The 16,613-nt window shown below is 30.5% G+C and overlaps 2 protein-coding genes across 2 annotated transcripts; both read right to left on the reverse strand.

Moving 5' to 3' along the window:
* Positions 1-3,345: 3,345 nt before the first annotated feature.
* On the reverse strand, positions 3,346-3,900 carry LOC133831821 (uncharacterized). The gene is made up of 2 exons (XM_062262234.1): positions 3,643-3,900; positions 3,346-3,522 (listed from the first exon to the last, which is right to left on the reverse strand). Exons 1-2 carry the CDS (start codon positions 3,898-3,900, stop codon positions 3,346-3,348), a joined length of 435 nt encoding a protein of 144 aa, XP_062118218.1.
* A 9,084-nt stretch (positions 3,901-12,984) lies between these two features.
* LOC133829828 (protein EIN6 ENHANCER) lies at positions 12,985-15,398 on the reverse strand. The gene is made up of 4 exons (XM_062259638.1): positions 15,042-15,398; positions 14,671-14,888; positions 14,040-14,107; positions 12,985-13,400 (listed from the first exon to the last, which is right to left on the reverse strand). Exons 2-4 carry the CDS (start codon positions 14,843-14,845, stop codon positions 13,269-13,271), a joined length of 375 nt encoding a protein of 124 aa, XP_062115622.1. The 5' UTR covers positions 14,846-14,888; positions 15,042-15,398; the 3' UTR covers positions 12,985-13,268.
* Between the last annotated feature and the right edge of the window lie 1,215 nt (positions 15,399-16,613).

Consider the following 16,613-nt stretch of genomic DNA (forward strand, 5'->3'; position numbering starts at 1 on the left):
ATAAGGAAGCTCACATTGAGCTTTGAAATGCATTAATTGAGCACTTGTGGGACGAATATGGTAACTCACAAAATTAAAATATATATTTTCAAGTGTGTCTTTTAGGTTTAATTTAATCTAATGTAATGTAATATTTTTTTTTTCCATGAATGTAATATTTTTTCTTTAGTGATGTAATCTTTATGTTACTACATGCAATATGATCTTTTAATTTATCGAGTTTTAATTATTTATATAGTATTATTGTCATGTAATTAATGAGTAGTTTTATTTAAAGCATTAATTAGATATAATAATTGTGATGATTTTGATAAATTAATATAATAATAAAAAGAATATTCAATTTATTTTAAACAATAATATAATAATAAAAAATATTTTTTTTGTGTAGTTTTTAATGTTGTGGTTGGAGTGAAAATAGTTTTTGACACCAAATTTAATGTTAGTGTGACACCAAATTTGGTGTCAAGATTGGAGATGCTCTAATAGTGGTGCTTCTGCTTCATCCGTGGCTTTTTCTACTGCTTCTTTTTCAACTTTTGTTGCCGCTCCTTCTACTTCATCCAATGCTCTTCGAGCATCCACAATAGGAGCAACTATAATAGTGGCTTAAGTGGCGCCATTATAATTTTTTAATAAATCTAATTAATAAAATATATATATATATGAAAGAAACGTTGTCTTTGCTGGACAACGTTGCCAATCTTCTTCTAATAAAACCTCCTCCAACTGACAAGTCACTCTCCAAGCAACTTCCATCGGAGTTGCTCTTATTGCTGATTCTACTGCTGCTATGGCTTTTTCTGCTGCCTTTGCAGCTGCTTCTGCTTCCTTCTTTTTATTCTAAGAATTACAACATTAAAACAAAAGGAGTAACAACAATATTAAGGTGATCAATAAAACAGGAAATCAAATCACGATCGTAGCTAAAAATTGCAATAATTCACTAACTCTAGCAAGACCAGAATCGATCTTCCTCACTTGGCATCGAGTTCAGAATGTCTACGCAGCTGCTCATCAAAAGTTTTCTAGCCTTGTCATCCTTGAGTATGTCATATGAAGAGACTTGAGTCTCATTGGCTTTTGGATCATCTTGATCTTTGTATGGGTGCAACAACAGAGCCTTTGCTTTAACGCAGGTCCGGAATAATTTTGGGCCTCAAGAAAAATTGGAGATTAGTGGTCTTTTCCTAAAAAACTTTCTAAAATTCTATGTTATATTTTTAAAAAAATAAAATAAAATGGGCCCTTGGCTAAGGGAGCCCTAGGCGTAGTCAAGCCCGCCTTAGCCTAGAGCCGACCCTGTCTGTAAACTTGGCACCATCCTTGCCAGTTGGTAACCCAAACACCCATATCTAATTATTCTTGCTCTACAAGTGAAAATGCACCAAATTATTAGAATGTTCAAACATAGACACCAGAAATAAAAACTTATAATAAGCAAGAATAATGATATATTAACATATATTACAGTGAAAGGGGCTCATCAATTTAGGTTTTTTTTTCAAGATCAGTAAGTTGCTGTTTTGGTTTAAAAACAATCTTATTAGTTGGGGATCTTATAGATATTATATGTAGTTGTATTCCTAAACTAGTCATTATATTCAGACTTTTATATATTCAGTAGTATTTTTTTGTTTAATATATATTCATACATAGTTTTAAAAATAAAAAATAAAAAAGTTTGAGAAAATCAGCATAACGAATACAAAGAAAGAAAATAAATCACTAATCAATAATTTAATTCACTAATAACAGCTATATAGGAAGTTAAAAAATAATTAACTTTTTCCAGCTCTAGTTTATCGAAAATATATTATAGAACTAAATAATAGGTCATTTATATTATCTGCATAAAAGAAAAATGAACTAAGTGTAAAATTCTGTTAACCTATTAATTGATATGATTAAATCTAATTGGCTCCATCCCAATGTTGTCTTAAAGTGAAAATTAGTATAAAAATGAATTTTTTTTTTAATCTTACAAAACAATAAAAAAAAAATCATATCATTCCTCTGGGAAATGAAGTCCACCAAAAGTTTTAATTTTTTCTATACAGAGAGAGTGCTAACCAGTAAATCATTTTCACTGTCAATAATCTAAGCTCAGTACTATTACATCTCTAAACTTGTTTACAAAACCCACATATATAAATACATATCAAAGAAAAAATAAAAATGCATGCAATGTTTACGTGATTCAATATTATTTTTGGCAAGAGTTTGGTGAATAAAAATAAACTAATATTATGTAATTATTAAGATTTGAAATTGACAATATTTAATAAAAAAATACTTAAAATAAATTTTTTTCTTCTTAAAAAAGAATAATAGTGAATATTTTAAGTTTTTTTTTAAGATAATAATTATGCACCAACTTGAGGGGTGAGAGCAGTTAAAGAATAATTATAAGAATCAGAAGTTACCAATTTAGTTTTATTTGATTGTAAATAATCATCCCAAATTGCATGTAGTGTGATTAGTTTTTTTCCAAATTAGCTCCTTGAACAAATTATATTAATTAATCCTCCTCTGCTGTATCTTTGACATGTCAACGAGAAATACATTTTTCTTCTCACGTGATTATGTACATCAGCTTCTCTTTGATAATTTTACACAACTGATCGAATTTTAAACATATATTTTTTTTTTTTTAAAAATGTCATTTTCATCAATTTTTTCATAAATCAATGAATCATGAACTGTTTTCTATAGAAGAAATGAATGAATCAACGCATGCATGCAGTCCTATATAAGACTTAACGTGTATTAATTATTATACCATGCACAATTCGTTTGCCTTGAATGATACCCTATTCTATGTCTTATTCTATACTTTGTTCTCTCCTCTCTCTCTCTCTCTTAGCTCTGAGCCCTAAACTCTTTCACTATCACAGTATGTCATGTCTCTATCAACTTCAAGCTCCATGGTGAGTTACCTTATGTATGATTATCTATCAACTTCACCAACTCTCTCTTCCTATATTACAACATTCCAATCAATAGGCAAAGATTGGAAAGCTGAGGACTCAAATTACTACTGGACCCTCCAAAGGTATGGAATGCAACTCCTCCATCGAGTGGAGAAGAAGATGGTTTTCAAGTAACAGAATTGTCAATTGGTCCAAATCCTTGCAAAATGTAGCCTATTAATTGCAATTGTTTAGTAGTGTGGAAAAGTATACAATTCTGACAATGTTAGCTGGCATTATATACACTACAATTTTACTTACCAAAAACCAGGATCTTCCTGGGATCATTCATTGAAGGTGCTTTTGAAGGCCAAGGCAGGCACGTGGAATGCTTTTTAGGATTAAGGAGCAGAAGAAGAACTGGGAAAACTACTCAGTTCTGCTTTTCAGAAGTATGGAAATGGAGATGGAGAAGGAGAAGCTTAAGCTGAAGCTGGAGAAGCTGAATCTCAAGCAGGAGAAGCTGAAGCTGAAATAGGAGAACTTGGGAACTGGGTGCTTCTGCTGCTGCTTTAGCTTTTGCTTCTGCTGCTTTTGCTTCTTCTTCCTTCTTTTTATTATAAGAGAATTACAACATTAAAACAAAAAGAGTTACAATAACATTAAGGTAATCAAATAAAACCGAAAAACAAATCATAAACATTGCTGAAAATTTCATTAAATCTCTAACTCTTGCAAGCTCAGAATCCATCTTCCTACGTAGCTGTTCATCATACAGTTTTCTGGCCTTGTCATCCTTGAGTATGTCAAATGAAGACTTGAGTCTCTGGAATTTAGCATTGGCTTTTGGATCATCTGGATTTTTATCTGGGTGCAACAACAGGGCCTTAACTTTATATGCCTTTGTTATCTCTTTCTCTGTGAGCTTGGCACCATACTGGCCAGTTGGTAACCCAAGAATGATATAGTGATCTACATCAACATCCATATCTAATGCTACTAATAAAAACATGTCAAAACATAGAAACTAATAAAAACTCATAATAAGCAAGAAAAATGATTAACATATTCATATAGGTTTGAATTGATCGACCGATGCAGCCCAAATCAGTAAGTTTCTATTTTGGTTTAAAAAACAATTTTATTGGTTAGGGACTTATAACAGTTTACAAAGTTTTGAGAGAGATTTGATAAATTCTTTCTACAATTTTTGTATTTTGCTTGACAGAAAAAGTGATTTTGTGTGAGATTTATTTTCTGGTTTGAGAGAGATCTTGTACATTGGAGTTTTGAGTGAATTAGAGAGATTTGAGGGCGTAATCTCTTGATTGTTTCTAGTGGATTTGATACTAGAGTTCCATCCCTATCTTGGGTGTAGAATCACTTATGATCCAAACCTTATTGTGTGTTTGATATTGTTTGTGCTTGTGTGTTTGATTTGGTTCTTGCTGGTTTTGGGTTCTTGTTTTCTCAACAATTACACATATGAATTCTTTGTTCTTTCATTTGATTATTTACATAAAAAAAAAGATAATAAGAATAAGAAGCATTTTTTAACAGGGAAAAAACATACATAAGCACCCTTTTAGCTTAGCTATAATTGTCTCAACATCTGGGCATCCAAATATGGTCTTAATATGAAAATTGAGAAAAGATTATTAACATTATTTAAGAGGGAAAAGCATAACAAGCACCCTTTACATCACAGTATGCATATATAAAAACGAAATTTTTATTTTTCAAAACAATTTGAAAAAAAAATCAAAATAATTCAATGAACTCTACCAAAAAAAGTATTAATTTTCCAATATAGAGTGCTGATCAGCATATCATTTTCACTATCGATAATCTAAGCACAGTACTATAACATTTCTAAAATTCTTTCGAAAACCCACACATATATAAAAATATATAAAAAGAGTAATAAAAACATGTAAGGAAATGAAACGTGAAGAAGAAGATACCTGATAGAGATGAAAAGCAGAGCACTGGCGGAGAAGGGTTCGCCGGAGGACCCAACTGGAGCGGCGCAAAAAGGGAATTGAGGGGTTTGTGTGTGGCTTTGAGAAAAAAGCACAGTGACTTTGATCAGAGAAATATGGAGAGTGAAGCACTGTTTTCAAGTCTAATGGGCGTGTGTTTGGCGGTTAATGTAATTACTCTAATAATTAAAATTATATTTCTTTATGAGAGGGAAAGATAATGAAAAGATGTTCTAATTATATATTTATCAATCATTGGAACATAGTTTGAACTAACTTAATAAGAAGCAACATTAGAATTATGTTAAAACTAGTGCTGCACACGAGTCGGGGAATTGGCGGGAAGTGCTCCCCGTCTCCGTTCCCATTTATATTTCTAATCCCTGTCTCCGTCTCCGTCCTATCCCCATTTATTCCCGTTGGGGATGGGATGGAGAATCGCCACGGGAAACCTATTTATTTAAAAAATAAATTTTAAATTAAAATTTTAAAATAAAAATAATAAATTATATGTAAATAAAAATATTGTACAATATTTATTATTTAAAATATTAAACACTATCCTAAATAAAATATAAAATATTAAAAAATTTACTATTATACTACAAAAACACATAAAGAAAGATATAAAATATTACAAAATATATAAAAAATTAAACGGAGCCCCATCGGAGCCAGGAGTGCTATTCACGTCCCCGCCCATTCCCCATTTAGACAGGAATTCCCCGCCCCATTAGGGGCGGATCCCCACAGGGCCCTGGCCCTAAGGGAAAAAATGTGCATCCCTAGTTAAAACCAAATTCTTTTACCAATTTTTAGTTCTAATTACACCAGTTAATTCTTTAAAACAATTTTAGTAACATGGTAACAATTTTTCATTTCTACCTACAAATAAAGTTGTTTTTTAGTCACAATATATATTTTGTGTGACTAAATGTCACTTTTAGTCCCAACAAAAAATTACCTGTGACTTAAAAGTCATACTTAATCACAAGTTGTCACTAATGTAGTATTAGTCACAACCTATTATTTTTAGTGATAAAGTTTGTCGTGGCTAAAATACATTTAGTGACAAAAAATTAAGATTTTTATGACTAATACTTTTAGTCACAAACGTTTTAGTAATAACAAAGCTAAGATGATTTTTATTTAATCACAATTTTATTTTTTGGATTACTAGCTGTAGATTCGTACTTTTTTTTTTCTTTCCATTTTGTTGTTACGAGTGATGCTAGAAACACACTATTTATAGTACACAATAATCATGTAAGTTATGGTTAATAATATTGACATTATTCTGTGTACATTTTATTGTTCTCTTTTTCTATCAGCTCTGAAATCGTTACATCATGCTACAACCATCGTTCTCTACCAACTTCAAGCTCCATGGATCATCGGCAACTTAGTAACTGCAGTATCAATTTTACCAAATTCACTTACCAAATATTACATTCCAATCAATTGTATCAAATTTGGACTCAATATAGTCAGACTTCTATAAGCAAAGCAACATTTATGGATACATGTTATAATTGTAATAATTGTAGAGTATAATCTTGGTCAGCTCAAGGCAAAGATGGTTTAGGTTTGCTAGTTTCATTGTTATTGACCCTCCAAGCTAGATTAGTTATGTGTCTGAATTATTATTGGATTATATGTTTTGTCAAATTTGGCAATTTGAGGGGACATGATGTTAAAAGTCATTACCGTATCTAAAATGCTTTAGAGTTCTAGAATGTTCTAGAATATACTGGGAAGAATATAAAACATTCTAGAAAGTTCTTGAAGAAACTTAGAACTAATTAAACAATATACATAGAGTTTTAGAATCATTAGAACAATGTAGAAAGTAGTTAAATAAATTATAAAGTTAAAATTCTAGAAAGATTTTGATGTTTTATTTGTAGCCTATATATATAAATGTAATGTGTGTCCAAGTTAGTAGCAAAATGTGTTTAAAAGAGTGTTCTAAAAGTGTGAGTCTAAGTAAGTATTATATAAGTGTGTCTAAAAAGAGTGTGAGAGAAATTATTAAGTGAGTGCTCCAAAACAAAATGTGTAAGTGTTTAGAGTGTGTTGTGATAAAATATTGTATTCAAATCTTGGTGTGTGTGATTACTTTTATAATAATAAAGTAATTACGTTTTCAGTGTTCATATGATATCTGTGTGTATGGGAGGAAGATTCAAATTCTTGAAAAATGTAGCCTATTTCAATTCTGACAATGTTAATTGGCATTATATACACTACAACGATGCCTAAAAGGGCATGCAGGCAAGCAGAGGAAGAGCTGGTCAGTTCTGGTGACGGAGGCGATAAAGGAGAAGCACAAGCTCAACAAGCTGAAACTCAAGCCGAAGGAGAAGGGAAACTTCGGAACTTGGAGATGAAAAAGAAGAGCTGGCCGGTGCTTCTGTTGCTTCTGTTGCTCCTTCAGCTTTGGCTTTGGCTTCTGCTGCTTCTTTGGCTTTCACTGTTGCTCTTGCTGCAGCAGTTGCTGCTGCTTTTGCTTCTTCTTTTGCTTTTGCTAATGCTCTTGCTGCTGCTTCTGCTGCTACTATTGCTTCTTCTTTGGCTTTTGCTGCTACTTCTGCTGCTGCTCTTGCTTCTTCTTTGGCTTTTGCTTCTGCTGCTGCTCTTACTCTTGCTTCTTCTTTGGCTTTCGCTGCTACTATTGCTTCTTCTTTGGCTTCTGCTGCTGCTCTTGCTCTTGCTTCTTCTTTGACTTTTGCTTCTGCTGCTGCTCTTGCTCTTGCTTCTTCCATGGCTTTTGCTGCTGCTCTTGCTTCTTCTTTAGCTTTTTTTGCTCTTGCTCTTGCTTTTGCTCTTGCTTCTTTGGCTTTTGCTTCTGCTCTTGCTCTTGCTCTTGCTCTTGCTTCTTCTTTGGCTTCTGCTTCTGCTCTTGCTTCTTCTCTGGCTTTTGCTGCTGCTGCTCTTGCTTCTTCTTGCCTCTTTTTATCCTAAGAATTTCAACATTAGAACAAAAAGAATCATACATTAACAAGGTAATCAATACAATAGGGAAACAAATCATGAACAGTTGAGATATTCTCTTAATGACATATTTTGAGATCATGTATTCTTGGCATATATCTTATATCTTGTTGTATAATATATATGTTTATTAGGCGTGAGTTTAGGAACCGATCTTGTTGAAAATACATGATCTCAAAATACATGTCATTAAGAGAATATCTCAATATGAACATTGCTGAAAATTGCAACTAACTCTAGCAAAATCAGAACCCATCTTCCTTCTCTTAGCATCACGCTCAGAATGTCTACGCAGCTGATCATCAAACAGTCTTCTGGCCTTGTCATCCTTGAGTACATCATATGAAGACTTGAGCCTCTGGAACTTAGCAGTGGCTTTTGGATCATCTGGATTTTTATCTGGGTGCAACAACAGGGCCTTCACTTTATATGCCCTTGTTATCTCTTTCTCTGTAAGCTTGGCACCATTCTGGCCAGTTGGTAACCCTAGAATGATATAGTGATCTTCGTAAACACCCATATCTAATGCTTCTTGCTCTACAAGCAACAGTATAGAAAGTCTTTTATATTCAGTGAGCTTGTCAAAACAGACACTAGCAATAAAAACTCATAATAAGCAAGAAAAATGGGTAGCACATATCACTGTGCATAAGTCCCAGATCAGTAAGTTGCTGTTTTGGCTTAAAAACAATCTTATTAGTTGGATGAATACTCAAATTTGGTATTTTTGAGTTATTAAAACATAGTTTACAGCTGTGAGAAAGACTTGTGAAAATTCCCACTTTCTGTGAGATTTATCATCTGGTTTGAGAGTGACAATTAGAGAGGTTTAACAGTGTAAACTCTCCATTGTTTCTAGTGGATTTGACTATGGTTCCATCCCTACCTTGGATATAGATTCACTTATGATCCGTACCAAGTATATTATGTATTTGATATTGTTTTGATTTGGTTCTTGCAGGTTTTAGGGTCTTGTTTTCTCAACAATTGTTCTTTCCTTTCATTTGTTTTTCTGCTTTTTTTTATTATTTGTCATCTTTGTATAGATTATTTATATATAAAAAAAAAAAAGAAGAAGCATTTTTTAACAGGAAAAAACATAACAAAGCACCCTTTACATTACAGTATGCATAAATATAAAAATGATATTTTTATTTATCAATTCATATCATTCCTTTGGGAAATGAAGTCTACCAAATCCAAAAGTTTTAATTTTTACTATACAGAGAGAGAGAGAGGTAATCAGTATATCACTATCACTATCAATAATCTAAGCTCAGTACCATTACATTTGTAAGATTCCTTAGAAACCCCTCATAAAAAAAACAAAAAACATGTGAGGAAATGAGACGTGAGGAAGAAGGTACCGGATAGAGATGAAAAGCAGAGAAATGGGGGAGAAGGGTTCGCCGGAAAACCCAACCGGAGCGGCACCAAAATGAGAAGTGGGGGGTTTGGTTTGTGTGTGACTTTGAGAATAAAAGAAAAAAAACACAACTTTGATCAGAGAAATGTGAATGAGGGAAGCCTTGTTTTCAGGTTTGAGGGGCGTGTGTTTGACGGTTAATAGCTTATAATTATATTTCACTATTACACTATTTTGGAAAATATGCTATGTTTATGTGTTTCATGTTTCAATATTTATTATTTTTGGCAAGAGTTGTTGATTGAAGATATATTAATATTATGTAATAATTAAGATTTAAAATTGATAATATTTAATAAAAAAATTAAAATTTTCTTACTAAATATAATTATAATTAAACAAAAATGAAGTGAAGATTTTAAGTTTTTAAAGACAATTATATTAATTCTCATGCTCTTTTGTGAATTGGAGTGTGTAGGTGTGATACCTCTAGGCCAACCCAAACTTTTTGGAAGTCTTAGAAGAAATTTCAAATTAATAATACAAATTAATACTTATTTTTTATTCAAAATGTGTGGTGGTTAGGGTTTTCTGCCCGGCTTGAGGTAAGAAAACTGATATGTGCACGTAAAGGATATTGGTTGTCATTAGGGGTGAACATTTAACTCGAAAAACCTGCAAATCCGCCCGACTCGCAACCCGAAAACTCATTTTTTGGGAAAACCCATCAGATTCGGGCGACAAAAGTCGGGTCGGGTTTGAAATTTGTTAAAACTCGGGTTCGGTTTCAAAACCGAAATTCGAAAAAATGGTATTTTTGCAAAATTTAGCTTTTTGGCCCAAAACCCAATTGGCCTAGCCCAACTCAAAATCTGAAAAAATGGTATTTTTGAAAAAAGTGTAAAAAAATAATATTTTCGCAAAATTTGACTTTTTAGCCCAAAACACAAATGGTCCAACCCAACCCGAATCAAACTTGAATCCGAACCCGAACAAAGCCCGAATAAAACTCGAAAATTTCGGATCAGTTTCGGTACCATTTTTCTCAACCCAAAACCCGTAAAACCCGAACCTGATGAACCTGAAACCCGAAAACCTGACCCGTGTGCACCCCTAGTTGCCATGCATACTAGCATGACATTATATGTAGATGTGGTTAATACATTTGTTGTAGTGCATCTATATGTGAATGTTGGGTATGAATACGATTAATATTCGATCATCGTGATTGAACGTGGGGCTGGTCGGCAAGTGTGTGTAACGTAGGCCGTGAAAGCGAGCTTATCTTGAGGGTGCGGTTCCTACTCGCTCGACAAAACTGTCTTTCCTGAGTCGTGTAAATGATTCAAATGATTGAGAAAAATATACTTGTAATTGTGGAATGTGTTTATGATGTATTCAGCAACGTACAATTTGTAACACTAAGATCATCTGAATATAATAGTTTGAATTTTGAACAAGCTTAATCAAAATAAAGTTGTAGTACTTTATTAGACCAAAGATTAGAATAGAATTTTGTTACAACCAAAGTCTTTTACTAATTCTTAGTTCTAATTACACTTCTTAATTCTTTAAAACAATTTTAGTAAAATGATACTGATTTTTCAGTACCAAAGTGGTAGATTCGTACCTTTTTTTTTCTTTTCTTTCTTCCTTCTAATGTTTGTATTTTGTATAATTGGGAATTTTACTACTTACCTTAAAAAAGCAAATCACTAAGATATTATTGATTTTTGTCATTATTTGCACTTTGAAATTCAAGATTATAACAAATTCATTTCGAAGTCACATTTAATCAAATTATTGAAAATTAATTAAAAATATGTTGATACGAGTGATAAATTCGAATCAATTGAAATTGCTTTAGTACAATTATTTTTTCAATTTTGTTACTTTTTATTTAGTATATGTAAGAGTTGACATGTGAAATATTAATACTATCAATAATAATATGTGTTATGTTATATCTATATGGTTATTTTTGTTATATTGTCTTTCAATACACATGTTTAAAGTGAAACAATTTTTAAGAAAATAATCAAAAGTAATTGCTAATTAAAATGGATACATGCTGAAAAGCTTTTCTTTGGTCGGAATAAACACTCTTCATCATAATCTATAACATATTTAAAAAGCTCAACAAGTTTTTTTTTTTCACTTTGGTTCATCAATTTTGTCATCTTTGTACTGTTTATTGGTTTATCTATTTTGTCCTTTTTTATTTTATCTTAATTTTAAAACAAAAATGTAAAATAATTTAATACAATATTTGTTTAGTGTGTTTGATCAAATTTTTTCTATTTAAACAAAAATAGTTTGTATAATTAAATTATATTATATTGTAGTGTAGAATATATTTTAATTATATTTTTTTAATATTACACTTAATTTAATTAATCATTTAATCAACTATTATTCTATACTCTATCATTTATATTTTACGTTTAGGTATCAATTCTCACTTTTTTATTTTATGTTTACTCTATGCTTATGGTATTTTTTGAAGAGATTTATTTGCTTTTTTTTTTAATTATTTAATCAATTATTACTTTATACTCTATCATTTATATTTTATTTCTATTGTATCAATTCTCACTTTTTTATTTTATATTTTCTCTATACTTTTGATATTTTTTAAAGAGATCTATTGCTTTTTTTTTTTAAGAAAAAAATGTATTTTTTTCATTCTTTTTTATTTTGTTTAAAGTTTCAAATTTAAAAGTTAAATTTTTGTTGTTGAAGTTATTAAGATGATCTGATTTGAATAATTTTATCAATTTTCATTCAATATTGTACTGTGCTAAAATAGCACTTTCACCTAATTTAATATTTTATATTTCAAAATCTAAATTATAAATATTTTTAAATTTGTTTAGTTTTACTTGTAATATTGATAGATATTTGCTTTATTGGGTAAGTAATTATTTGGTACCCTGTATGTTTGCAAAATATGATTTTAGTACCATGTGTTTACAATAATGTTTATTTGGTACCCTGTATTTTGAAATTGTACATATTTAGTATTGTGTATTTTAAAATAATTCATTTTTGGTACCCTAAACTCAAACTTAATTTATAAAATTTTATCAATTTAATCAAACTGCTCTTAATTATATAAGTTCCAAATTTAAATTTTATTACTTAATTACATATAAATGAAAACAGTTAGTTATATTAACAAAATTTTATCTATCAAATCTAAGTCTAGAGTATCAAATATATATAATTTAAAAATGCATGGTACCATATAAGTATTATTGAAAATAAAGAGTACCAAAATAATAATTTACAAAAATATAAAGTACCAAATAAGTAAATTCCCTATTTTATTTAATTCTTTGCTCAACCTTATTATATGATTTTTTTAAGTTATTTAAGTTTTATATTAATTTTATTTGTATTAAAAAATGCAACCCTTCTTCATTAAATGATATTTTAATTAAAAGTTTAACTAATTAAAATTATTATAATTAAATTTTAGATTTTAATCTAAGAAAACCTAATTTTTTTATAATTAAAAGTCCCACATTCTATACACAACCCAACTTTTATTTTATTTTATTTTCTATACATAAAATAATTGTATCTTAAAAGAATTTGCAATAAGGAAAAATTATATTCCATCTTTAATTTAAAAAAATTAATTAATTAAATGTATCAGTTTTGAAAATTTTTTAAATATTGAAATTTGATATATTATTTTTAATATAAAAAAATCACAATTATAAAATTCAGCATTAAAAATATATATAATAAAAAGCAAAAACAAAATCCCATCTATATTTTCTTCTCCCTCCATTTACATTAATATTCAAGGTACTTGGAATTCATTCTCATTCACTCACATCATATCATCCTCAATTCTCACTTTCCTTTCAACTCAAATTTTCTCCCTAATATCTAAAGTGCCCAAATCCCCTAATCTCCAAATCACCCCACTTAAAAGGTCTGGTAATGATTTTGCAAGAGGAAAAAGAATAAAAGTTTTGGCAGAAAAATTAGAGAAGCCAAATTTTACTTCAAAACTACAGCTGCATTCCTCTGAGCCAGATATCTCTGCACATATTCATTAGGCAAAGATCTAATGAGCTTGAAGACCTCAACATTCGCATAACGGAGATTGGTCCTAGGATCGGAATAAGGTGCCTGTGTGGTGTGTAAAAGGTATTAGTAAACATCATTTAGTAAAGTAAATGTATTGTTAGAAGTATCAATTACAATATGTGTGCAAACACAACACCAATTGGAGAATTTTTAGTTGTGTTAGTACCACAATAAGCAAGCAAGAGTTGCTTACAAATTAGAAGTTAAACTAATAACTTTTTTCCTAGTAAAAGAGTATATATAAAGCATCTAATTCACTCATTGATCTAACAAAAGATTCAGCAAGTCATACGAAACCAGTCGACATAGCCTAGGCTCAAGAAAGTTGAATTAGCAAGAGGTAATGTAATGGCATTCAAACATAGTAAAATACATCATTGTGAACATTCACACATTTCTTATTTGAAAGAAATACAAAACTTAAATTTTTGAGATTACCTTCACATCCCATTAAGGAAAAAAAAAATTCAATCTCGGGGAGAAAATTAGAATCTTTAACTCTAAGTAGGTTTTCCATATAAAAAAAAAAATGTATATCCAAACAATTGACTTTTGTCCTCAAATCTATTCATATGATAAGTGAAACTAGAACCAATAACTCCGGAAAATTTTCGGATGCTGGATATAATGGCAAACGACACAATCAGTAGCCAATCAGTGTGTAAAGAGAGAGAGACATACCTCATATCCTGTTATGTCGCAAATTTTTTTGCAAGGATGCATAGAGGGAGGTGACTCAATGTTGACATCTGAAAATAGATAACATCAAGAACTCAAAACTTAAAACAGCTTTACAGAATACAAAAGATAGCATAATATTGATAAGTTCCTAACAACAATTGTCAACCACATTTACCTTAAACAGTACAAAGACATACCAAAAGGAGACACGGAATTCACAATACGAATGTATCACAGAGTACCAATCATGCAATCTTGATAAGCATTTCAAGAAAACTATTAAACCTTGCATTGCATAGGCTCTTTTTACTCTCTGGTGAATCTTACAAAACCTCATTATATTAATGTGTTCCTCTGAAACTCTAGCATATTATTAAATGAGTCCTTCGAATGAAACTTAAAACTTCCGTATCAGAGAACCAGGGAGCTAAGGCAAAGTCACAACTCATCCTCATTAATATAATTCCAAACATATAAGGCATTGCCAAGCAAATTCAATGTACTAAACAAAAAATACCAAATTTCTGAAATATTAACTTATTCAATCATTGTTATGCTCTCCATGGATTTTCTTCATAAGTATTTGTTAATAAAAAATCATGGGAAAAAAAATAGAAAGAAAATTACTAACAATTGGGTTCATCTGTTGGAAAATTCTGGTAATTTTCAGCTTGAATGATCTGCCTGAGGTGTTTCCAGTGTCTGCCTCTTGATTGACCTTTTGGGTACTTCTCGTACATTTGAACGCGCTTGAAACTCAGGTGAGTCGGCAATACCAACTCGGCTTCAATCACCTCTGGTTCCATTTTTTCTAATTCTAATACGTTTGTGTATGTAAACCCAAAAATACTGTTCAAACGAGGGAAAAAAAAAATATATCTTTAATATCTTCGCAAAGGAAATAAAAAGAGGGGTAAATTTAAGCATATACAAACCCTAACAATGGTGATAGTGAAGCATTGAAGGTGAAAGCACATTAATCAACAATACCCCTTTACTTACCTAACTCGACAAAGCAATTCTTTCACTTCAATTTTTTCAGATTTTTTTTTGCGGAGAGAAGAGGAACTGATTCTTTCCTTCTTTCAAAATTAAAACCCAATGAAATCTCACAACCAATTGAATCAATTTGATAGCCGAGTTGGATCGGTTCGGCAGTGGCTACTTTCGCGTGAGAGAGGGCAGCGAGCGTTAGCGACGAACGGCGGTGGAGGGCTTGGAGTGGCGGTCGTCGGAGATGGCCGGGCGTGTCCACAGAGAAAGGAACGGAGTGACCAGTGAGGGCCGAGGGGGAAGGAGTGACGTCTAAAAGAGTGAAGATGAGTTAGTGTTTGGCAGCAGGGATGGAGGGAGCCACGGTTGGAATAGCATGACCATATTTTGTGTTTGGGAAATTGAGGAGAGAAAGAAATATAATAACGTAAATTGTTTGTCGTGATTTGTTTTAAGGGAAATTCATATCATAGATATTGATATGAATCATAAATTAAAAAATTTATAGTACAAGATGGAATTACTTTTAATTATAATATTCTTATCATTTATTATGTTTGACCAGTTACAACTTACAATACATGTATCAAAGATACACTTAAATTAAATTTTTAATATAAAGCCTCCAAGGTGAAAAAATATTTGTTATTTGTTGTATGTTTTGTTTGTGTATTTCTACCGTAAACGTCAACAAATTTCAGTTATGGGTTTGGTGGCTTCAGTGATAGTTATTTTCTGTTCGTGATTCAATTTTTTCTATATCTAAATAAGTAGGTTATTTGTTTCTTGGTTTGTAGTGATTCATCGTTTTTTGTCAATCTTTACAGATTTGGTAGATCATTTAGTTTCTAATAATAAAGTATTTTAAGTGTTATTTCATTACTAGAATTGATATCTCCACTAAGAAATGAAGCTTAGTTAAAAAGAAATATAATAAGGTAAATTTTTTAATATAAAAACTCCAACTCGAAAAAATATTTGAACCTAAAAACAAGAGGTAAGTGAAGATTGAAAAAGATAGAGAAAAAGGCTTGACATCTCATCAAGTGGAGTAGTAGTAGGTATATTTTTCACATATTATTCTTTTGAAAAACTATCAAAAGCACTCACTAATAGCCATTTTAATGATTTTAAGATATAAAAAAAGATAATCACCCATCATAATACACCTATTTATTTCATATAAATGTTTTCAAAATTTAATTTTATATACATAATAATAAATTTGAAAATAAACTTTATTTTTTTCATAATGTTTATATTATTTATTAGAATAACCAAACAAATAAAAAAAAATCTCTATTTTGACCTATCTACTATACTTTCTAGATCGTTAGTGATAAAGTTTAAAAGTTGAATATCTAAGTTGAACAATTAGTAAATTATATATATATATATTTATCCAATTTGATTTTTTTTAATTTCTAAATAACATTTTTAAATCATAAAATCTAATAAAACAAAAATATTAAACGCAAATATTAATCTGATTTAACCATATCCTATTTTTCATCATATACATGTTATGTGACTCCTAAAAAAAAATCTTAAAAATAACTCCAAAATTTAAAATACCAAAAG

The sequence above is a fragment of the Humulus lupulus genome, chromosome 4 (assembly GCF_963169125.1).
Source record: "Humulus lupulus chromosome 4, drHumLupu1.1, whole genome shotgun sequence".
Lineage (NCBI taxonomy): Eukaryota > Viridiplantae > Streptophyta > Magnoliopsida > Rosales > Cannabaceae > Humulus > Humulus lupulus.